This window comes from Takifugu rubripes, chromosome 9, assembly GCF_901000725.2.
Source record: "Takifugu rubripes chromosome 9, fTakRub1.2, whole genome shotgun sequence".
Lineage (NCBI taxonomy): Eukaryota > Metazoa > Chordata > Actinopteri > Tetraodontiformes > Tetraodontidae > Takifugu > Takifugu rubripes.
The window spans coordinates 14,591,753-14,615,034 of record NC_042293.1 but is presented as its reverse complement, the minus strand read 5'-3'; the positions used below and the strand labels follow the sequence as shown (position 1 = coordinate 14,615,034).

At 52.4% G+C, this 23,282-nt stretch overlaps 2 protein-coding genes across 2 annotated transcripts; one reads left to right on the top strand and one right to left on the bottom strand.

Moving 5' to 3' along the window:
• Positions 1-10,029: 10,029 nt before the first annotated feature.
• On the top strand, positions 10,030-17,963 carry LOC101066800 (eukaryotic translation initiation factor 4 gamma 2). Its single transcript, XM_074084923.1, is given in 25 exon segments — positions 10,030-10,081; positions 11,299-11,365; positions 11,446-11,479; positions 11,481-11,572; positions 12,398-12,500; positions 12,585-12,716; positions 12,799-12,865; positions 12,951-13,102; positions 13,206-13,316; positions 13,427-13,609; positions 13,741-13,773; positions 13,775-13,835; positions 13,838-13,882; positions 13,956-13,979; positions 13,982-14,073; positions 14,076-14,117; positions 14,209-14,322; positions 14,802-14,930; positions 14,999-15,103; positions 15,197-15,412; positions 15,494-15,752; positions 15,832-16,036; positions 16,174-16,382; positions 16,619-16,740; positions 16,821-17,963. Coding segments are annotated over 25 exon segments (2,715 nt in total). The 3' UTR covers positions 16,887-17,963.
• An 814-nt stretch (positions 17,964-18,777) lies between these two features.
• Positions 18,778-23,136, bottom strand: LOC105419699 (trichohyalin). The gene is made up of 8 exons (XM_029842381.1): positions 22,787-23,136; positions 22,223-22,363; positions 21,747-21,947; positions 21,301-21,488; positions 19,843-20,056; positions 19,391-19,489; positions 19,134-19,198; positions 18,778-19,045 (listed from the first exon to the last, which is right to left on the bottom strand). Exons 1-8 carry the CDS (start codon positions 23,051-23,053, stop codon positions 18,952-18,954), a joined length of 1,269 nt encoding a protein of 422 aa, XP_029698241.1. The 5' UTR covers positions 23,054-23,136; the 3' UTR covers positions 18,778-18,951.
• Positions 23,137-23,282: the final 146 nt, after the last annotated feature.

The window sequence follows — 23,282 nt, the reverse complement described above, 5'->3', positions numbered from 1 at the left end:
TACAAAGTCCAATCAATACAAATGTACCCAACAAGGCTAAATACCAGCTGGCCTGATAAACAGCTACTTCTCTGTGTCACAGGAACAACAGGCAATCTGACGCTGAAGGATGGCTTCAGAGGGGCGAGCGGGGGGAGCGGGGGCGACTGGGGATGGAAACATATTCCTTTTTCTGGCATTTTTACACTTCTTCTTGTCTGAGGCAGATTCAGCTGGTGCTGCAGCAGCAGGTCATTTAGCTTCTTTTGGAGGCTCAATTTGGGGTCTGGCTGCTCACAAATCTTTCATAATGAAGCTAAAGTGGAGTTTTGGAGGGGGAAGATGTGGCGAAGAAGCTGATTCTCACAGGAAAAAACACTGAAACGCCAAGTAAGAAGATGTTGTGTTATTTAAAACGCTCAACTGATCTCAAGGGTTTTAAGGGAGAAAAATACTCCCATAATTAAAGTAGAGTGACCTCTAGTGGTGGGTGATGTAGAGCTTTTTAATATGTGCCCATAGAGATGTGGTGGTCACCTGTCAAAAGAGTAAATGAGACCTTGTGAAGTTGGTGATGGGAGATCAGGTTCAGGTGGATGTTTTTTATAGCTTTAAAATCTTCGCAGTGTTGATTATTTATTTGGAAGCTTAAGGGATTAAAGTGCTGGGGAGAGGGAGCGTCGATAGGCCTGCAGTTAAGCCCTCCTGCTGTGAGATGGTGAGATGGTCTCTATCGATGAGTTCCTCTGACGATACCGGTCTCCCCGGGGGTCCGGTCTCCTCTCAGTGGCTCTAACCTCCCTCCAAGGTTTTGATCGGTCCTGTTCCAAACCCAGACGTGGTCATCAGCGTCATCGGCCGCGTGTCTCAAGGTCAAACGTCGCTCTTTAACAGGAACTCGAAACAGGAAGGAAAATCTTTGGGATGCGGTCCGATGTGTGTGTTCCAGGCCGCTGTGGGCGAGAGCCTGAGCGGAGGCGAAATACACTGCTGAGTATTGATCATGTGATGCAGCCTCTCCCGCCGTCTCCGCCCACATCGATCGGACCAGCCTGGACCTGCAGGGCAGCAGCTCGGCCGTGCGCCTGCTGCAGAGGAGCCCTCCCACTGAGCCTTTCACCCTCATCTGGGGGCCTCGGAATGCCATCCCCCCCTGGTTCAGGCTCCGATTGGACGTGTGTGAGCACTTTTCACACTGGCCGCCATTTAGCAAACGCTCTTTTTCAGTCCAGTTATGAGCAGAACTAAACCAGGTCCTGGGGTCCAGTAGGGGATTAAACCAGGTCTGGGGTCCAGTAAGGGGATTAAACCAGGTCTGGGGTCCAGTAGGGGATTAAACCAGGTCTGGGGTCCAGTAGGGGATTAAAGAACTCCCGGCTTCCTCTCACACGTCTCTCGTCTCTAATCTGCCCGTTTGTGCTGGTCTTCTGTTCTGTTTGGGGGGTTTGGGGAGCTCTGTGGGCCCGTTTTGCTCCTTCTCGTTGGAGCTGAAGTGGAAACGGAAGAGCTTCTGCACGGACCATCTTTGCCATATCTCCTGCTGTTCCTGTAGGAACGTCGGCTGCGTGCTTCCCAGTTTGTGTGGTTATCAGTCAACGTTCCATCTGCTGCAGGTCCGGCACGTCCGGCCAGTTTCATTTGCACTGCAGCTTTATCGTTAGCGGCAGAGATAATGTAAACATTTCCCTAATTGAATTCCTGAATAATTAACGGAACGCTGTGATTACATCTTTCATCCGTCTGTGTCAGGCGGTGGGAACGACGGTCTCTTCTCATCTCTCAGAACCTTCCGGGCTTCACTGAAACTGTGTTGCTCTTGTTTCTGAGACCTTCTGCAGGGTTCTGTGGTGGAGGGGGCCCGGCCGCTCTGATCTGCTGGGGATCAGGCTGTCGGCGCCAAACTACCAACCCTCACGTGCTGCAGGACACTTTTTCTTGAGTCCACTTCATTTCCTCCTCCTGTTTGTTAAGACTTTATGAGTCACGCAGCATCTGCATGGTGGAAACGCCCTCGGAACCTTTCCTGAGTGTGTTTACTTCCACAGAAACACTTGTGAAATGAGGACATTTGTGCTCTGAGTGTGTGTGTGTGTGTGTGTGTGTGTGTGTGTGTGTGTGTGTGTGTGCGCGACCTCTGCTGGGTTCTTATCTTCCATGCAATAGTTGCAGCAGCTTGATCCAGGCCCATTTCTTTTAATGTTGCCTGAGCAAACGTGAAAGCGTGGCCAGGCTGAGGAACCCGGCGCCGGCGCCGCGGAGGCCTTCATCTCCTCCCTCCGGATGCAATTTGCGCATCGTTTTACCAGAGAAACGCACACACGCACCAAATGTTTCGGCAGCCTGACATCTAAAAAACGAGCCATTTGGAATTACAGCAGCTCCATAAATAAATGATTATTAATGATTTGGCTGCACTTTAGGGCACATTTGATGGATACTTTTACACGTGAAACATCTGAAGACACTTTAAAAAAAAATCTCTAAAATTTTCACTAAGCAAGCAAATCCAGAACCTTGAGTTCTATTTATTTCCAGCAGTCTGAGAGGCCCAAAACAGGTGTTTCCATCCTAAAAAAAAACCCTTTTTCAGATTCTCAGGCCCTCTGGTGGCAACAGACAAATCCAGAGTTTGATCCAGTTAGTGCACGTTTTGGTCACTGCTCCTCACTTGATAGTTCTCAGCAGGAGCTCGGGTTTGTGATCTCTTGTTGGGAGTCCTCTTTCTCTTTCTCTCCCTCTCTCTCCCTCTCCCTCTCTCCCTCTCTCCCGGCTGGGGTGCGTTCACTGCGGCACGCTGCTGCAGGGCTGCCATGTTGCGTTGACAACACAGCGTGACACACCCAGGCAATAAGAGACTCACAACTGAGCACAAGTGACACGAAAATCAGGTGCTGGTGAAAGGTGTCAGGAATAATCAGCGTTGTGGGGGAGGGAACAACCTGTTTCCAGGGCTGAAATATGGAGGTTAAAGGGCCGCAGGTTAAACATTTTAAAGTTCAGCAAACATTTGATGCTGCGCGTGATTTGGCGGCGCGCAGCAGCACGGCGACGGCACCAGTGTCCTGACGAGAGCGCTGCAGATAACAGCCCTCTTCCAAGGAGCCATCAGCTGACTGATCACATTAGCAAATTAAAATACAATAGTGCACCGCGTCCTGTGAGCAATAGGACGGTCCGTCATCGTGAAGTTATCGCCTGCAAATGGCAGCCTGGCGGCACGACAAGCCTCCACGCATCACTGAGGCTCTGCCAGCACAGTTTCTGATGTAATGACTCAAACCCATCACCCATCATGAGGTACAGGATTTTTTTTTTTGCTGCGCTGCTGCAGCAACACGACCCCCCCGAACCACCCGTCACACTGGCCTGATGGTTGAAAAGGTTTTATTTAAAGCAGGAAGGAGATGGAGAGCGAACAGAGAAGTGAGGAGAAACACGCTGCTCTGCTGATGTGGAAGAATGAAATGATGGCGAGGGGGCTCAGGACCGGCGCCTGTGGCTCGTCAACTGCTTTGGTCACAGACATTAGCATTATGACAGGCATTATGCTTTTTTCTGCATATGATACTGTCAGATGTAATAAACTTCTCCTTGTGCAGGGCAGCTTGGTATGCTAGAGGCTAATAAGGAACCATGTCTGTGTTGTTGTTATGAGGAGCAAGCTGACGACCACCAACCCGTTCTTGGTGTCAAATATGTGTTAATATAAACATTGAACGGCGAGTTCAAGTTTGGTTCAGGCAGATTTCCTGTGTGGCGAGTCGTATATATTTTTAATCTTCCATGGAACAAAACAAACGTGCCATTTCACTATTTACCAGAATATAAAACAAATTCCTTAAACTTAACCGCCACAACTGTCTTGTGTTATTTCAGACTGCGTGTACCTCCCCGGACCAGCAGGGGGCAGTCATGCGCATAGTTCAGTTGGAAAAACGTTTCAAGAGTTCAAAATTTTAAACAGAAATTTTGATCTGCATCACGACCAAAGGCTGAGAGGGTGTTACTGTCAGCTGTGGAACAACAGAAGAAGATGGTTTGTGCTATTTTCACATCACAATAACGCTGCCTTTGTTCTTTAAGAGCAACAGCCACAGAAAGCTCAGGATGAGTCTGGTGCTCATTTGAGGGACACAAAATAGTGATTGAACTCATTCTTTTTCTACAAACACAACAGATCTTTTTGTGAAGCAGCTCAAAATCTCAGAAGCTGACGTTTGCCGAGGGAGCGGGACGGTTTCCCGGCCCTGGGAACAATAGAAGAGTCCTTTGCTGTTCGGTGTGCAGGTGAACAGTTTCTGCCGACCGAGCTGCTCAAACAACGGCGACGACCTCCACCATTTAGGCCAAGAAATACACACACCAACACACACTTTGCCGAAATTGAATAACAACAAAGTTTAAAGTTCTGTAATGTTCAAGGCTTATCGGGCCTGGCTTAATCAAGCCGTGAGTAAACAGGATTTAACAAGGCCGAGTCCCCTGCAGCAAACATGCGTCGTTGTCGGCGCTAAGCTAATCTCTCCTATCACCTCTTTTCATGCTTAAAAAGAGAGACACTTCATTTCCCCGGCTGTGGCAGAAGTTAAACGGCACATTAGTTCCGTTTATTTTCAATTAAAAAGTCACCTTTTATGTGACCGGCGCCTGTCTGATGATGGGAGCGGGATAATTGCTGCGATGGAATAATGGTGTTTGCACAGGCGAACAAGGCAACGAGCAAACGGAGATGAAGAGGCCGTATTTGCTCAGAGGCTGGAATCATCTGCTTGTGTGTGATATGTGCTGATCCACAACACAAGCACATTTGTTTGTGTTTGTCTTCTCATTTGCATGGAAATTTGTGTTTTTCCTCCCTAAAGAACATCTGAGGACATCGTTAAATGTTGAAAGGCGAGCACATAAATTAAACACCGCGGTTTCCTGTTGCCGTAAACTTTGGCAGCGATTTCTTGTCACATCGTAACTCGTGCAGCAGCGGTCGCTAGCGTGGTATTATGGTCTGTGGCTCAGGTTTCTGCTTTTGTTGATGCTTGTCAAGCCCACAGAACCCTGGATCGATCCCCCGTGTTCAGGGGAGCCCGGTTCTTCTCTCCAACCGTCACCTTGCACAGAGTGAAAGAGGAATCCTGAAAACTGGACCGTTGGCTGCTGCTGACGTGGTTGCTATGGAAATAATCTGCATGGATGAATAGTTTTATGCTGAAAGTTTGGAGATCTGGAGCTCAGAGGTTTACTCTTCTTCCCCACCTTCCCCTCAAAGTGCCCTCACGCTCACACTGTCCATGTCTGTAGCCCAACGTGAGGGAAACCGACGCCAAATTAGCCTCCCGACACGTGTTTAAACGTGTTTAAACGTGTTTATGTTGCTCTCGTGGTTCTTGTGGAGACAAATGGACGCGAACGTTGCTTTGCCCTTTTCTGCTTTTTCGATTTTTCGTCATCGTTTGTCTCCTTCAGGTAGCCGATCGCTCGCTACAGAGGTCGCGACCCCGTCAGCTGGCGGCGCCTGAGCCAACGGAGAAGAAGGTCGCTGACGGCTGCGTGGCAACACGGAGAAGATCAGACGCTAAAAGGTTGTGCGAGCGGAGACGCGGTGAGTGTCAATCAAAGCGCACGTGCTTCACTCTCCCGGTGGTTGACTGGCATTTGAAACGCCAGCGTGTGCACGTGGGCCCGGAAAATGGTGCTGTAGCAGATGCCAATTTGTCTCACACGCGTCTGCAGAGGCGGAGCGAAGTGTTGACGTGAGCGGTGTGTTAGCGTGAGCGGCGTGTTGCCGTGAGCGGCGTGTTGCCGTGAGCGGCGTGTTGCCGTGAGCGGCGTGTTGGCGTGAGCGGCGTGTTGCCGTGAGCGGCGTGTTGACGTGAGCGGTGTGTTAGCATGAGCGGCGTGAGCGGCGTGTTGGCGTGAGCGGCGTGTTGGCGTGAGCGGCGTGTTGCCGTGAGCGGCGTGTTGGCGTGAGCGGCGTGTTGCCGTGAGCGGCGTGTTGGCGTGAGCGGCGTGTTGCCGTGAGCGGCGTGTTTGCGTGAGCGGCGTGTTAGCATGAGCGGCGTGTTGGCGTGAGCGGCGTGTTGACGTGATCAGTGTGTTAGCATGAGCGGCGTGTTGGCGTGAGCGGCGTGTTAGCATGAGCGGCGTGAGCGACGTGTTGACGTGATCGGCGTGTTGGCGTGAGCGGCGTGTTGACGTGAACGGCGTGAGCGGCGTGTTGGCGTGAGCGGCGTGTTGCCGTGAGCGGCGTGTTGGCGTGAGCGGCGTGTTGCCGTGAGCGGCGTGTTTGCGTGAGCGGCGTGTTAGCATGAGCGGCGTGTTGGCGTGAGCGGCGTGTTGACGTGATCAGTGTGTTAGCATGAGCGGCGTGTTGGCGTGAGCGGCGTGTTAGCATGAGCGTGAGCGACGTGTTGACGTGATCGGCGTGAGTGGCGTGTTAGCGTGAGCGGCGTGTTAGCGTGAGCGGCTGTGTCCTGCCGGAACCGCCAGCATCCTAAAGGGTTTCCTTCCTCATCCTCTTCTCTTGGGTTTAAATAATAATAAAGTCACAGACTAAACTGACGTTGTTCAGGTGGCTCCTCGGAATGAGGAGTCTCTCCCAAACCATAAGGTGAAATACTAACACGGGATTCCGTTGGGAGACGCAGGGAGATCCAATTCGGTGTGTTGGCTGATTTGACTGTAAATTGAGGAACGGCGTGCTGATGTCTTCCTCCTGCAAAACAATGTCCACACAGGAGCCAGCGCTCCCGTTTCCTGGGGCTTCACCCCAGGTTCTGGCACCAATTCCCAGTGTTTACACCAGGAAAGGCCGATGGAACCGGAGAAGCAAAACCTGACGTCAGTCGACCCCAACAAGGCAGCTTTCTGTTTCCCAGGTTCCAGACTGGTTTCACTGGGAGGACCCCAGCACCACCCGTCCTCCGGGCCCAGAAGTGGGATTCAGGGCTGGATTAGGATCGACGTTCCTGACACCACCAGGAAGCGGGCTCGTTAACGAGTGCTGGCAGATTAACTGTGATTAGCAGAGTAGAAAATGACGATGATCAAGGACGGAGTGGTAAATAATGATGATTATGAAACCTCGGACGTAAGAGAGACAGAGTGAGGAGGTCCAGACCGATGTGGCGCCGACGCTCCGCGACGCTCCGCTGAGCCAACACCTCGTGTTTCTTCTGCCTATTAGGCTGATGTCTGACAGCACGACACGGAACCTCCAATTAAGGTGATTTGGGTGTGGATGTCGTCCTTCAGGAGGCCACCTCGGGTCTCCTCCGTCCTCCCGGAGACACGTGGACGGCGGCGGACACGTGGACGCCCCCCGAGCAGCTGTGAGCGCCTTTGGTGTCCACCACACACGAGAACAAGGTTTTAGCTTCTGCTGAAGGAACTTCCACCCAAATCCAGCGTCTTTCCCTCCCGGAGCTGCTGGTGTTGGTGCCCCCCCCCCCCCCCCCCCCCGGCCGCCTTTCTTTGAACATTTTTACATAACAGCCTCTTATTTGGGGGGAGAAAAGAGTTTGAATAGGAAGTGCTAATATTTTAATCCCCCTTCCCCGAGACAGAGACAGGAAAAACACAAACAAACACGATGTTACAAGGTTTCGGGTTCCAACTGTGGATAATTACCCACATTTGCATCGGCACTCCGGAGCCCAGCGGAGGCTCCGGCTCGCACCCTCCTTCCTCTGCCTCTGTCCCGCCAACGTCCTCGACCGCTTGATCCTCTGAGACCGACGAGTGAAAGAGTCAAACAAATGTCCCAGGGTGACGCCGGAGCGGATCCAGTGGGCTCCCCCACCTCCTCAGGGGGCGTCTGCACTGCCGTCGCCTTGATGGGTTTGGGAAGGTCTGAACATCCTGGGAGGTTCTCAGATCCAGCAGAGCCGAGGAGACGCGGCTGTGGACACAGGCTGTGAGGTGTGAACTGGTCCGACAGGCTTGGATCCACGGCTGAGGCCGGAAAAGCCGTCAGGAAGTGCCTGGAATTTCTCCAGGAATCCGTCGTTTCCCTCGTTTCACTTTCTGCTTCCTATGGAAACCACTTAATAAAATTAAGTGGTCAATAAAATTTGCAACCGCTCAATTAAACGTGCACACGCCAGAGGAGCCGAGGCCTGTTTGAAATGAGGGCCGTCACTGTTATTTATTAACGACGGCTAATTGGGTCGGACCGTGTCGTCATCATAAAGCAAAGGTTAGCAGCAGGGTTTTCCTGGAGGTAACGAGGGAATGACAGAGAGAGGACAGAGGTGCGGAGAGGCAGAGCAGCTCTGTGAGGTTAGGACACATGCTGCGTGTCGTCCTGAGAGCTGCAGGACGTCGTCAGGAGACCCAACAGAGCCGAACCGGCCCGGACCTGACCTGACGGGAAGGTTCATTCTACCCTCTAGTGGACAGATGAGCGAACTGCATCTAAACTGGGGGAGTTTATTGGTTCCGTTTTCTTTTAGTCATTTATTATTAATGTGCAGTTTACAAAGTGCCTTTTGTTCCTTCACACGATGTGTAGTGTGTGTGTGTGTGAGTGTGTGTGTGTGTGTGTGTGTGTGTGTGTGTGTGTGTGTGTGTGTGTGTTGGGAGGGGCGCTGTGAAACCTGATGTCTGCTCTGAGAAGCCGGCTTCACCTTGAAAGGATGTTCGGGCCGCACCGTTACCTGGAAAGGTGCACGCCAGCGGTCACGAGGAAAATAATGTGTGGGTGGCTTTTTTTTTTCTTGTTTTTTTTTTTTAGAAAAGTTTTTTATTCTTGGTAAACTGAAAAGGTGATGAGGTGGCGAGTTGATTAAGTGCAAGTGTGAAGGAGGCTTTAGAGGTGTCTGAGGTGATGGAGGTCCCCAATTATTCCCCCTGGCTCGGGCAGAGCAGAGGGGCGCTGTGAGTTATGCTGCAGCTCGCCCTTCGACTGGGATGAGTCAGCTCTGAACAACAGAAAAGGTCCAAATGTATCGCTTTGAAATGTTCCGGACTGGGAAAAAAAACCTTCAAAGCTGATTTGTCGCAGATAGAACATGGGTGAGCTCCGGGCAGCCAAAGCCGTCCCCATCATTCCACTGATTTATGATCCATATTTGATATAGATAAATGTCTCTACACATTATTCATGCCGGGCAGAGATATTAGTGGTGGAAGAGGAGACACCAGTTCAGCCTGTGAGGAGGAGCCTTTAAGCAAGAGGTGCTCAGATTCGGATCCTCCCGAACCTAAACGCTCAGAAAGACACACGTTACACTCTTCATTGGTCTCTTTTGACCTGAATGGCGAGGTTTCACATGAAAAAGGATCATCTGCAATGGATCAAGGGGCAATTCCTCTCAAATGAACTATGTGTGCGTGCAAGTGGGGGAGGCAAAACATGCAGAACGACCCTATTTAAGCGTCGTGTGGAGAGGGCTGTGATGGAGCCGCGTCGCCCCGGATTGGAGGAACTTCTCCGGCTGCAGCAGCGTCGCAGGAGCCGCTGTGTTTTTCCTGCACTGCAGATGTTAAATTGCCTGTCAATCAACACAACGAGATGGCCCTTTATGTCACGGCGCCCTCTCATTGGTCGGCGCGCGCTTTGGACCCGCCCTACTGAGTGTTCTTTCCTCTGATTGGTTAGAACGGACACCGCAACGGATTATCTGACCAATTGAAGGCGGCGACTTTTCTGTCTCTGCCAAGCTTTGGGGTTCTCCAGCTAGCTACGCAAAATAAGCCAGGCAGGTACGCAGGGGGTTGATGTGTGTGTGTATGTGTGTCAGTGCGGTCAATTTACTACTCTGCTTTCAGCTCTTCTGGTATTCATATTAACCCCCGCTTCCTTTAGAATTATCTCTTTTTTTTTCTTTTGTAGTCACACAACAACATAAAACTGAAGTTGCTTTGGTAAAGGTAAGGCACAATTTTCCTCTCTGCGAGACCTCACCGGCTCGTCCAAAATGGCTTCTGCTGCTAGCCAGCAAGTAAAGGTTTTAAAAACATCAGCTTGTTTAAGCTAACTCGAGCATATTAGCTTCGGAGCCGGCAGATAGCCTAGCTTAGCCGTGGCTCAGCTGATGTACATCCAAGTAGAAAATGGCGTCGTTCGGCCCCCTGGTTGACGTTATTGATGGGAAACGAGCTCCAGGTAGCGCGACATATGCAATCAAGCTGGGCCCCGCTTCAGTTGAAGTCGGAACTGTTATAGATCGATCCCGATTCGGATCTTAGCTTATCTACCGTGGTAGGATGGAGACATTAGCGGCTAGTCGTGCCCGCCCTGCCCCCTTCTCCTCGCCTCTGTCACGTCTGGGATGGTCGACTGTCCCGCTTTCACCCCAATCGGCCACGACTTTTAAATAAAGTTGAAGGTTTTTCATGTCCGTTCATACATTCCCATGCAAACGCCCCCCCCCCCCCCCTAAAAAAATCGATAACTTGTTTGTGGATGTTAGCATCCGAGCTAATTAGCGTTTAGCCAGCTAGCTGACGCACCTTTGCTTTGTTGTAGCACAGCAGATTCCGACAGCTTCTCTGTCAAAATAAATGGGACCGAACTCGGTGACATTTACTCGGCGCCCTCGTCCCCCTTTTGCGTGCGCACTCGTCACGCTTCAACGGTACATTTTTCTGCCCGTTTTTAATGCATTCCAGATGCCTTTGCTGTACACCTTTGGCAACGACCGTGCCGAGGTTGGTCGGGTTCTGACGTCCGCTGCGGTGGTTCTGGGACGTGACCGGTGGGCTCTTTGCATCTGCGGAGCGGTTCATTCCAGCAGTGCGTGCGCGGATGTGCGCCCCCCCGCCATTACTAATTGCGTGTCTCTCCTTCTCTCCGCAGTACCGTTCCCCCCACCCCCTCCTATTATTCTGATTCTTTTAGTATTCTTCATTGTCAAGGCCGCCAAAAGTGGAGAGTGTGATTGCAGAAGGGGGTGCTTCTCGTTTCAGGTAATAAACCACTTCCACACACATGTGGGTGCTCCAGGTAGCTCTGCCCCCCCAGGGGAAGCCCCCAGCCTGGTGCTGGCCGGGGGCTTCCGGCCCTGCGAACAAAGCAGGATGTGGGGGAGCTAAAATGGCTGGTCGGCCTCTCCTGCACGGAGCTGCATCACAGACGAGACGTTCGGGGCCTCTTGGTTCAGCTTTGACATGCACAGTTCTACGAAACTAAATAAAACCTATTAAAGTCCAAGCGGAGCCCCTAAAACCCTCCCCAGGCCACTGGGGGGTGGTCTGACACCGTCGTTAACCTGTTAGTCCCGCCACAATCCGAAAACGCCGGGTATTTAGCTGGTTTTGGGCCCAGAGAAACGTGATGTGGATGACACCATTGCCTGATTCTCCTCACCTTTGCTCTTGCAGTGCTGCTTCCGGGGGGGAGGAGTGGTAGGGGTGCACCTCAGCACTATCCCAAGACTGTCGGCAACAGGTGGGGTCCTTCACCGTGGGTGGGGGGCGTGTGTTTGGGAGCCGCTGGAGCTCAGTCTCTGTGTGCCCCCCCCCCTGCAGCGAGTTCCTGGGGAAGACCCCAGGGCAAAGCGTCCCAGAGATGGGTTCCTTCACGAAGCACTAGACGAGATGTCAACTCCAGCACCGAAAAAGAGCGTCACGATGCCATCTTCAGGAAAGTGAGGGGGTAAGCTCCTGTCTGTCTCACCTGTCTGTCTCACCTGTCTGTCTCAACCTGTCTGTTCTCACCTGTCTGTCCCACCTGTCTGTCTCACCTGTCTGTCCCACCCGTCTGGCCCACCTGTCTGTCTCACCTGTCTGTCCCACCTGTCTGTCCCACCCGTCTGGCCCACCTGTCTGGCCCACCTGTCTGGCTCACCTGTCTGGCCCACCTGTCTGTCTCACCTGTCTGGCCCACCCGTCTGGCCCACCTGTCTGGCTCACCTGTCTGGCCCACCTGTCTGTCTCACCTGTCTGGCCCACCTGTCTGTCTCACCTGTCTGTCCCACCTGTCTGGCCCACCTGTCTGTCTCACCTGTCTGTCCCACCTGTCTGTCTCTCCTGTCTGTCTCACCTGTCTGTGTCTCCTGTCTGTCTCACCTGTCTGTGTCTCACCTGTCTGTGTGTGTCTCTCCTCTCTGTCTCACCTACCTCTCTGTCTCACCTACCTGTCTGTCTGTGTCTCACCTACCTGTCTGTCTGTGTCTCACCTACCTGTCTGTCTGTGTCTCACCTACCTGTCTGTCTGTGTCTCTCCACTCTGTCTCACCTACCTGTCCTCCTACCTGTCTGTCTGTGTCTCACCTACCTGTCTGTCTGTGTCTCACCTACCTGTCTGTCTGTGTCTCTCCACTCTGTCTCACCTACCTGTCTGTCTGTGTCTCACCTACCTGTCTGTCTCTCCTGTCTGTGTCTCACCTACCTGTCTGTCTGTGTCTCACCTACCTGTCTGTCTGGTGTCTCACCTACCTGTCTGTCTCTGTCTCACCTACCTGTCTGTCTCTCCTGTCAGCATACTCAACAAACTCACACCTGAGAAGTTTGACAAGCTATGCCTTGAGCTCCTGAACGTGGGCGTAGATTCAAAACTCGTCCTTAAAGGGATCATCTTGCTGGTGAGTGTCGCCCCATCTGCTGCATCTGCAGCTGCTCACAGATGTTCACAGATGTTCCTCTGCCCCCCCCCCCCCCCCCCCCAGATTGTGGACAAAGCCCTTGAAGAGCCCAAGTACAGCTCGCTCTATGCTCAGCTATGTCTGCGCTTGGCAGAGGACGCGCCCAACTTTGATAGCTCCTCATCTGAGATCCAAACATCCCAAAAGCAGAGCACAGTGAGTGTCGGCGGGCGGGAGCGCCGCTGCTCTCCGGGGGGGAACGCCGTTGTGAAGCCGTCCGTCTCTCTTTGTCTTTCAGACCTTCAGAAGATTGCTGATCTCCAAACTTCAAGATGAATTTGAGAACCGCACCAGAAATGTTGAAAGTAAGGTTCCGTGGCTCCTGGGGTCCTGGGAGGGTGTCGCTAACAATGCTAACGATGCTAACGCTGCTAACGCCTGTTCTCCCAGTCTACGACAAACACGACAACCCTCTCACTTCGGAGGAGGAGGAGCAGCGGGCCATCGCCAAGATCAAGATGCTTGGCAACATTAAATTCATCGGGGAACTTGGCAAACTCGACCTCATTCACGAATCTATCCTTCATAAGTGCATCAAAACAGTGAGTCTGCTCTGTTGTTGGGGGCGGGGCAGAACAGGGGGGGGGGCAGAACAGGGGGGGGGGGGAGAACATCGTGTTTGACTGCTGCCCTTCTTCCCCTCAGCTCTTGGAAAAGAAGAAAAGAGTCCAGCTCAAGGATATGGGGGAGGATTTGGAGTGCCTCTGTCAGATAATGAGAACCGTGGGGCCGAGACTCGACCATGAGAAAGCAAAGGTACGCCTCCGACATCCCATCATGGGGGTCCTGTTGTGTGCCGTGGTGTCGGGCCTGGCCCGGCTTTCTGCCGCCACGTTCAAACTTCCCCCTCTCCCTCTGGTCTCCAGTCTTTAATGGATCAGTACTTTGCCCGGATGCGATCCTTAATGAACAACAAGGAGTTGCCGGCCAGGATCCGCTTCCTGCTGCAGGACACAGTGGAACTGCGAGAAAACAACTGGGTCCCCCGCAAGGCTTTCATCGACAACGGACCAAAGACGATCAACCAGATCCGCCAGGATGCAGTGAAGGTAGCGTTGGGGGGGGGGGGTTACAGGTGATCCCGAGTGGGCGGGGCCACTTAGTGTTGCTGTGGGCCGTCCTCGGTCGGGTCTGGAGAAACCCGAATAAATGCTGATGGGCTTTGTTCTGCTGCTTGCAGGATTTGGGTGTCTTCATCCCGGCGCCATGGTCTACAGGGGATCCGGATGGACTTCTTCCTGGAGAGCCCCTTCATAGCCAACAGGGTGAAACTGGACCGGAGGCTCTGGGGGACTGGCCGACACTGTTGTGACAGATGCCAGGTTTGCTCTCACAACTCGCCTCTCGCCTTCGCTTTCCGTCTCTAAAGCCCACGTCTGCGCTTCTGCACCTCAGGCAGTGGGATCGGAACGGGCCCGGGGTCATTCAGGACCGGTACTCGCCCACTGTGGGCCGCCACCGCACCAACCCGCTCTTCAATGGCCACGGGGGGCCACATCGCTCCTCCGCCGTCTCACAATCGACATGGGGCCAAAGTCCTTTGTTAAGTCCAACCAGGTGAGTCGCCGGCGCCGGCCGATAGAGCGCGGCGGTGCCGCGGGTCACGGTCCTCACATCGGCCCGTGTGACCCCCCCCCTCCCCCTACAGGTGCAGAACCAGCATTTTCTCAACCAGAACCAGAACCACATGGCCCAGCAGCAGGTCCAGACCAAGGACATGCCTCCACGATTCAGCAAGAAAGGGCAGATCAACGCCGACGAGGTAACCTGGCGACCCGTGTCGGGGCCCAGATTATTATTGGATGCATCATGCGTTTCATGCCCGATGATTAGAAAAAAGACGCGTTATTCTGAGGATCACAGCAAGCTTCCAGTCCTCCCTCTGCTCCTCCCTGTCTGACCCACCCCCCTCTCTCTCCCCCCTCCCCCCTCTCTCTCTCCCTCCCCCCCCTCTCCCCCCCCCCCTCTCTCTCCCCCTCCCCCATCTCCTCTCTCCTCCCCCCTCTCCCCCCCTCCTCTCTCCCCCTCCCCCCTCTCCTCTCTCCTCCCCCTCTCCCCCCCCCTCTCTCTCCCCCTTCCCCTCTCTCCTCTCCCCCCCCCCCCCCTCTCCTCTCTCTCCCCCCCCCGCTGGAAGCTTGTCCACTGATTACCAACAGAGATGAGGGCGTGCTTGGCTCCATAAGAACCAGCGTTCCGAGGTAACAAAGGTTGTGTTGTGATTGACATCTCCTGGTCCTGCAGATCAGCCTCAGGCCTGCACAGTCATTCCTTCTCAACAAGAACCAGGTTCCCAAGCTCCAGCCTCAGATCCCGACCATGATGCCTCCCAGCGCCCAGCCCCCGCGCACCCAAACCCCTCCCCTGGGACAGGTACCCGGCACCTTTCTCACAGCCTTAATGGTGCGTTTGTGTGTTGCTAACGTGCTGTTTGGCGTTAGCCTCCGCAGCTTGGCCTGAAGACCAACCCTCCTCCCATCCAGGAGAAACCTCAGAAGACAAATAAGAAACCTCCTCCTGCCAGGGAGGAGCTGCTTAAGATGACTGTGAGCAGCGCCGCTTGTTGTTGCTCCTCGGCAGACGTGGAGGTAACGGTTGAGATGTGACTGATGGTTTGTGCCCGGTTGAACCTGCCGCAGGAGGCGATCACGGCGGAGTACTTGAGCAGCAAGAACCTGACCGGCGCCGTGACCGGCGTGCGAGACATGAGGGCGCCCAAGCACTTCCTGCCGGAGATGCTGAGTAAGATCATCATCTGTTCCCTGGACCGTCCCGACGAGGACAAGGAGCACGTGAGCACGCTGATCCACACCCTCCGCGCTGAGAGCCTCATCACCGGAGAGAACTTCATGCAGGTACAGTCTCACCCTTCACGCCAAACCGCTGCCGAGACCTGGAGGCTGAGGAAGAAGCCGCGTGCTGTCTCCTCTCCGCAGGCTTTCCTCAACGTCCTGGACCAGTGCCCCAAGATCGAGCAGGACGTGCCCCTGGTGAAGTCCTACCTGGCCCAGTTCGTCGCTCGTGCCGTCATTGCCGAGCTGGTGAGCGTGGCCGAGCTGGCTCACCCACTGGAGAACGGCACCCACTTCCCCCTGTTCCTGCTCTGCCTGCAACAGACGGCCAAGCTGAAGGACCGAGAGTGGATCACCGATCTCTTCCAGCAGAGCAAAGTCAACATGCAGAAGATGCTCCCAGGTAGCCAGGTCCTCCAGCAGCGTCCACCTCAAAGCCGTGTCAGGCCGTTTCACCGGAGGTTCTGCCTGCTTGTTTCCAGAAATTGATCAGAACAAGGACCGCATGCTGGAGATCTTGGAGGGGAAGGGTCTGAGCTTCCTGTTCCCTCTGCTGAAGCTGGAGAAGGAGCTGCTGAAGCAGATCAAAGCAGACCCGTCCCCACAGTCCATCTACAAGTGGATCAAAGACAACATCTCTCCTAAGCTTCACACCGACAAAGGCTTTGTCAACATCCTCATGACCAGGTGAGTATCCAGCCCTGAAGATCCTCTCGCACACCTCTGATGTTCTGTTCTGAGGGAATGTTGGGTTGCCAAACCAATTCCCAGGGAAATTTCTGCAGATTTGTGGGAAACTTGACCTTGTCTTTGATCCTTCCCAGTTTCCTCCAGTACATCTCTCAGGAGCTGTGCATGGCGGACAACGATGAGCAGCTGGCGGCCCCCTCCAAAGAGCAGCAGGAGCAGGAGAAGCAGCTGCTGCTGGCCTTCAAACCCGTCATGCAGAAGTTCCTGCACGACCACACCGAGCTGCAGGTCAGCGCCTTGTACGCCCTGCAGGTGCACTGCAACGCCAACGCCTTCCCTAAAGGTAAACGCCTGCCCCCTCCCACTTGACACCCACCACCCTAAAGTTTCCACTCGCCAAAGCCTGAGAGTCATGCTAGCCTACAACAGTTAAGCTAATGGCGCTGAGATGTTGCCATTACCCAGTTTGTCCACAAGGTGGTGCTGAATGTCCTGGTGCTGTACAAAGGCCCTGAAATCTGGGTTTAATGCTTCACCACAGCAACCAAGTAAGTGTTTGTGTTGTCAACTCCTCTTTAGGCATGCTGCTGCGCTATTTTGTGAACTTTTACGACATGGAGATCATTGAAGAAGAAGCCTTCCTTGCATGGAAAGAAGACATCACTCAAGAATTCCCTGGAAAAGGAAAAGCTTTGTTTCAGGTACTGTTGCCCTGCAGGGAAAATCTCTTTGTTGAACTCTGATGCACAGAATAGTAAATATCAATGTTTGCCTTCCTCAGGTCAACCAGTGGCTCACCTGGCTGGAGACGGCGGAGGAAGAGGAGTCGGACGATGAAGCGGATTGAACGTGCGGCTGACGACGACGTCGCTCATTATATGATTACAGTCACCTTCCTTTATTAAACTCCTGATAATTTAACCACGACTACACCACACTCGGCTGCTCCCGCCTCACGCACGTACCGCCGCAGCCGCGCAGCCCCGCGGGCGACCACCCGCGGGCGACCACCTGCCGCGTGACGGCCGGCTGACACATCAAATGTTGCATCACAGATGTTTGCGTTTTGGACGTGTGACCTGATCAGCTGCATGAAGTCTGGAGTGTTTCATTCTTTCTTTTTAAATTTCTGTCTTGCATGTTTATAGCCCCCCCCCCCCCCCTACTATTAACTGGTTGTTCTTCCACTAGTTAACAGCTTTGTTTAAGAACACATAGAGGTCCCACTTCGGGTCAAATTAGCATCACTGCTAGTTCACAGGGGGATTAATTAGCGGATCTTTCCAGCCATCTGCTTTGTGATCTTGTGGATCCGGAACTCATTTCACCATCTGATCCTTAAAGATGGGGGTGGGGGGGGTTGTAGGAAAGGCTCCATTCCTGCTGTGTGATCCCTTCTCTGCCCCGATATTCCCTCTCTTGTATCACGTGGCTGCAGCAGTCCAACAGCTCCCGATGTTCCGCATCGCCGGCGTGACATTTCAAGGTTGCCTATGTTTCTACCTCTTAGCTAGACGGGCTTTTTGTTTTGTGTAGTTTAGATTTGGTGCTGGGATAACGACATCGACGAGCCCGCGCACGCGCTGAAGTGTTTCGTTTTGGCCCAGTTGCACAATAAATTTACTGAAGCAGATTTTCCTGTGAATCTTGATGATTTACTTTCATTGACGGGGGAGCATCTTTACCTTTTCTGCGGGGTCACTTAGTGAACGGGATGAATTGTAAATGTTTTTCTTAAAATTGGCTAAAGAACATCTGTGGCTGGGTTGTAATGGAGCTGCCCTCTTAAATATGAACTAAAGGCTGATGCTGAGGCAGGGTTTTACCTAAGAATAATGCTTATAAACCATGACCATACAGTAAAGTATTTAAGATATTTGTGCATGTCTTGCTTTAATGTTAATAAAGTCCAATACATAAGCACCAGGACTCTGAGTCGTGCTTCTTTGTTTACTTTTCATCTGGACATAAATCTAATTATCCTTGTAATTAACTTAACATTCTTAATGCGTTGCTATTTATAATTTCTGGACACGTTTGCCCCGCCCCCTACGTGACTGACTGGAGCTTCAGCCAATCAGCTCCGTCCCTGACTGCTCACCTGCAGATGTTATAATGTGACACACCTGTGGATGAGGTGTTGGACCCGGTCCTGGAAGGTCAGAATCCTGCCAGGTTTTCTGTCCTCCCTGGCAGGATTCCGGCCCTGGACTGGGTTTCGACCTCCCTGGGATCCAGTATTTATATTTATGAAGATCACTTTCTGTCTCAGTACCGTGATCGCCACACCTGTAAAGCGCTTAGTGACTTAACTTAAGGTGAAATATAAAGCAGCACATGGCAGCATTAGGGCAGGGTATCGGAACCCAGTCCTGGGCCGGGATCCTGCCAGGTTTTCTGTCCTCCCGGCCCTGGACTGGGTTTTGGCATTGCTGGTTTCCAGGGGTCGGAGCCTGTTAGCGTCCGAGCGTCTTTAAGATGATCGTGACATTGTCGTCAGGATTACGACGCTGACTTAACGTGTTGTTTAGAGTTGAGAGTGGAACAGAATAAAATTAATGTGCCTTTCCACTTCTGCTCGTTTTCAACGGTCCAATCAGAGCGCGAGCGGATGCTGCTGCAGGATCGTCCTTAAAAATCCCGATATTTCACGAGGAAACGTCGTGTCCGCCGCCCTCTGCTGCCCGACATTAAACACCATTTATTACAACATTTATTACAAAAACAGCCCAATCCCATCACAACAAAGCGAGTTTATTCATTTAGAGGATTTTATCAGCATAAAGAAGCAGAACTTTGGAAAGACGGTAGTTTATTTAGAGGAAACATCTGGCTGGAGGGGATCTTAGTCGTGGTCAGTAGGGATCCAAAAATATTCCACCACCTTCCTGTTCCTGCGCTGGGGGCCAGTTTCAGGACGTTGGCCCCCAAAGGCGGGCAGATCGTCGAAGTGACTCGGGCCCTGGTCCCCCCCCCAGGTGCGGGGCAGAGACCCGGAGCATGGTCCTGAAAAATCAATTATCATCAACATCTACCCCCCTTGTATCCATGACAACACACAGAAGTGGGGTTTTGGGCGCCCCCTGCTGGTTACCTGGATGAGCTCCTCTCGGGCTCCTGGGTGCTGGGTTCTGGGGTGAAGAACACGGGTTCTCCCTCCTGGTCCAAATCACATAAACGCCCCATGAACATTGATACATCTGAGAAGGTTCTGATGCTTTTTAATTGGATTCCATCCAGATTAACAGTAAATGTTAAACTTTGTTGTCTTTAGTGCAAAGGTCACGAGGGTCACGGCCACAAACCGACCAGCCGACGTTCCTCAACTGTCCCACCCTGAACTTGTCTCACCGTAAAGTTCCGTGTCGTTCCGTCGGGATTTTTGAGGATTTTGACTCTCTGATCACTTTCAGTCATGCAGAGGAAATAAGTCTTGATGTTGGCCTGACACTGAAGATCAAAGGAAATCATCATCATCATCATCACCACCATCATCATCATAATCATCATCACCATCACCATCATCATCACCACCATCATCATCACCATTATCACCATCATCATCATCGTCATCATCACCATCATCATCATCATCGTCATCATCATCATCATCACCACCACCACCATCTTCATCATCACCACCATCATCACCATCACCATCATCATCATCATCATCTTCATCATCATCATCATCATCACCACCACCACCACCATCATCATCATCATCATCATCATCATCATCATCATCATCATCATCATCATCATCATCACCAACATCATCATCATCATCAGTGTCCTCTCACTGTTTTGTTCTTCCTCAGCGCCTTCACATCTTCCTCAGCCTGGATCTTCTCAGCTAACTCTCGGTGCTTCTCCCTCCAGCTGAGACACTCCTCCGCTCTCTCCCGTCTCTCCCTCTCAGTCAGGCGTCGCTCCGCCTCGGCCTCCCTCTGAGCCTCGTTGGCCTTTTTGCTCTCCTCCTCCAACGCTGTGGCTCTGCGCCGCAAGTTAAGCTCGCTGAAAACACACGAGTAAAACACACAAATAAAAATATGAATACATTTTTGACTTTTAACTGAAGATTGGATCATCTCATCTGTTGCACATGGAGCAGAACTCAGAGCTGCGATGGGTTGTCGTTACGCGGTGTGGCCGCTAGAGGGCGATGAGGGAACCAAAGCCTCTCGATGGAATGACTCCAGCTGGAGGGAGGAGGACTTTCCTCCTGAAGAATCTCAGTGATTGATTGGTTATTTATTCAAGACCCAACAGAATCGGGTCTGAGGTTGAGGCAGAGGCTTGTACTCAGCTCACCCTCGTGTTTTTAACGTGCTCGTCCTTCATAAAGAGCTCAGCTCAAATGAATGTGGTTCAGCTGGCTCCAGAATCATGGAGGCGGCGAGTGGTTCCATCATTCTAGACACGTGAGTCTGTCAGAGTGAAGCTCAAGTGAGATTTCTGCTGGGCGCTGGGACCACCTGCACTGTGTCAGCATCAACACAGCTGGGATTTAAAGCTCTTCCTCTGGCTCTGTTGTTTCGGGGCCTCTCCTGAACCCTCACAATTGGTTGGACTCCTGTTTGACCTCTGGACGCTCTGGATCATCTACAGTGAACCGTCAGACGGCGCTCATCACTCACACCGGTGTGACCTCATTAGGCTCCAAAATATGTTGATCTGTTCCACAATTCCAACAGAACAAAGAGCCCAAACCCAGAGAGCATAAATCTGGAGCTGTCAGGTGTTCTTGAGCAGCACGTCTGTGTTTCATCTCCACTGATTGGATTAAACGAGCCCTCGTTCATCTTCTCAGGTGTCACCATCTCTTCTCTCACCAGGATTTGATAAAAATCAGCTTTTCACCTTTGCTGCATAATTCTTGCTGATTAGATTATCAGGCTTGTTGGAGAGGAACCATTAATCTCCACAGGAATTCATGTGCTGGATTATTGATGGACCCTCCATCTGAACACCAGTCAGGAGTTTCAACACAACCTGGATCCAGATCAAGACCTTAGCAGCTGCTAAAACAGAGATGCTAACAGACCAAAGACCACCTTATGTTCCTCTTTCTCTTACTTCCTTTTGTTTTTAATGCCTCCTGAGCTTTTTTCTGCTGTCTGAATGTTCCTCCTGACACCATAAATGGTGATGAACTCAAGTTTAACAGTTTAGTAGCGCTGAGGAGAGATAATATCTGGAAATGTTGTGTTTTATGGAGAATTCCCTGCTACAGTGCAGTTGATTGATGCTGCGTCCACCTGTCCTCCACTTGTTGCTTCTCCTCCGTGGTCCGTCTCAGCTGCTTCCCCAGCTCTTCTCGCTCTCTCTGCAGCTTCTCCTTCTCCTGCAGCAGGGCCTGGTTTTCTGCAGCCACTCGCTCCAGCGCCAGCTTGGTTTCAAAGTAACTCTTCTGTGTTTGGGCCAGCGAAAGCTGCACATCAGTGAGCTACAGGGGAGAAAGGAAAGGGTCACGTGACGTCACCTTTCACGACAGCATCAGCTCAGAACCCCCATGTTGTGTCCTGCACCGCCCCCTACTGGTCCACCCAAGTATTGATTCAACTGGAAACCGTCTGAGCTCAATTCTTGAGTGAAACCGACCAGTTTAGACCAGTTTAGAGGCGGCACGTCACCATGGAGCACAGGAACATGGTGGCCTGCAGCTGTGAGGCTGCTCCTGTCTCTGACTGTGTCTGGCTCAAACCTCTTTCTTGAGCTGCGTCACTTCTTCCCTGGTGCGGCTCCTGTCGGCCTCCGCCACCTCTTTGTCCCGCTGACAGCCGAGGGCCCGGGCCTCAGCCAGGGCTCGGCCCTTCTCCGCCTCCCCTCTGGACCGGTCCGCCTCCTCCGCGGCCTGCGAGCACAGCGTCGCCCTCTGCAGGCTCTGATGCAGCCTCTGTTTCAGCTGTTGGAGGGGCAGAAAGGTCTGCTACAGAGTTACTGCAGGAACTGGGTCAGAAACATTAGAAGCTGCCTTTGTTTGTAGATGTAACAGGACTCCAGACGCTCCGAGTCGGAGAAGTGAGCCGTGAATGTGGCGTATAGCGTAAATTCTCCATTTGGACCATGTTTGTTCTGATCTCTATCACCACAGGACCTGCTGCTCCCCAATGATGAGCTCTTACAGAGAAGCTTTTCTATCTTCTCTCCTGAGCCACGTGCATTAAATCCAACCTTTACCTCTCTGACTTGAGCCTGCAGCTCCTGGTTGAGGTTCCTGAGGTTCCTCATGGTCAGCTCGTTCTCTGTGCGCATGGCGATCCGCTCCATGTGGATCTCATTCGCTAAGAACTTGTTTTCTCTCCTCAGATCTTCACATTCCTTTAAAGACATCAGCAGCCCGACTCAGTTCTGGGACCTCGTAAAATCCAAACAGGGATGTCAAAGAAGCTCGGAGGAGGATGTGTGTGCTGACCATCCTCAGAGCTTCCTGGAGGCTTCCAGGTAGTTCACCTGCATCACAGCAGCTCTCGTATGTGCTGCCTTTACCTCCATCAGTTTGACTTTTTTATGGTCAATCTTCTCATAAAAGCATAAACTGAAACCTCCAGCGTGGTTCAAGATTGTCATTAATAAAAGAGAAGATTTCATCACCTGGCTTAATCAGATAATCAATATTCACCACCAACACCAGTGTGTTTTTACCTCAGCGCTGATGGTCCTGGTGACACAGTGATCCATAAAGGATCCATAAAGGTTCTCACAGGGCATCAGAACTGACCACAACCCCCTCCATCACCTTACCTTCCTCTTCCTGACCAACTCTCCCTGCAGATGGTTGATCTGGAGGAACGAACCACTGGAGGTGATGGTGCTGACCGGCCTGACCGCCCGAACGGGTCTCCTGAGGGTTGTGGAGAGACCTTTGACCTCTACGGAGGTCCCGTTCCCAAAGCGAGCGCCTCTGCTGATGTTACTGCTGCTCACGGACAGAGACTTGCACAGGCCTTCGTCCAGCGAGGTCTTCCCAGCCGTCTGCAGGTCCGTGTGGGATTTGACCCTGAGGGACATTTTAGCACGAGCCGGAGGACGCTGCGAGAGCGGACCGATGAAGACGAAGACGTGGAGAATGAAGCTTCTGGTGGCTGGATGGATCAGCAGCAGAGTCTCATTTAATATTAATGTCCAGTGAAACCTGAGCAGACCGACCTGCAGAGACGGAGGCGGAGAGCATAAAGTCCTCGGTCCACACAGACACGGACGAGCCAGTTTCTGCTGTGGACGGACGGGACTCCACCTG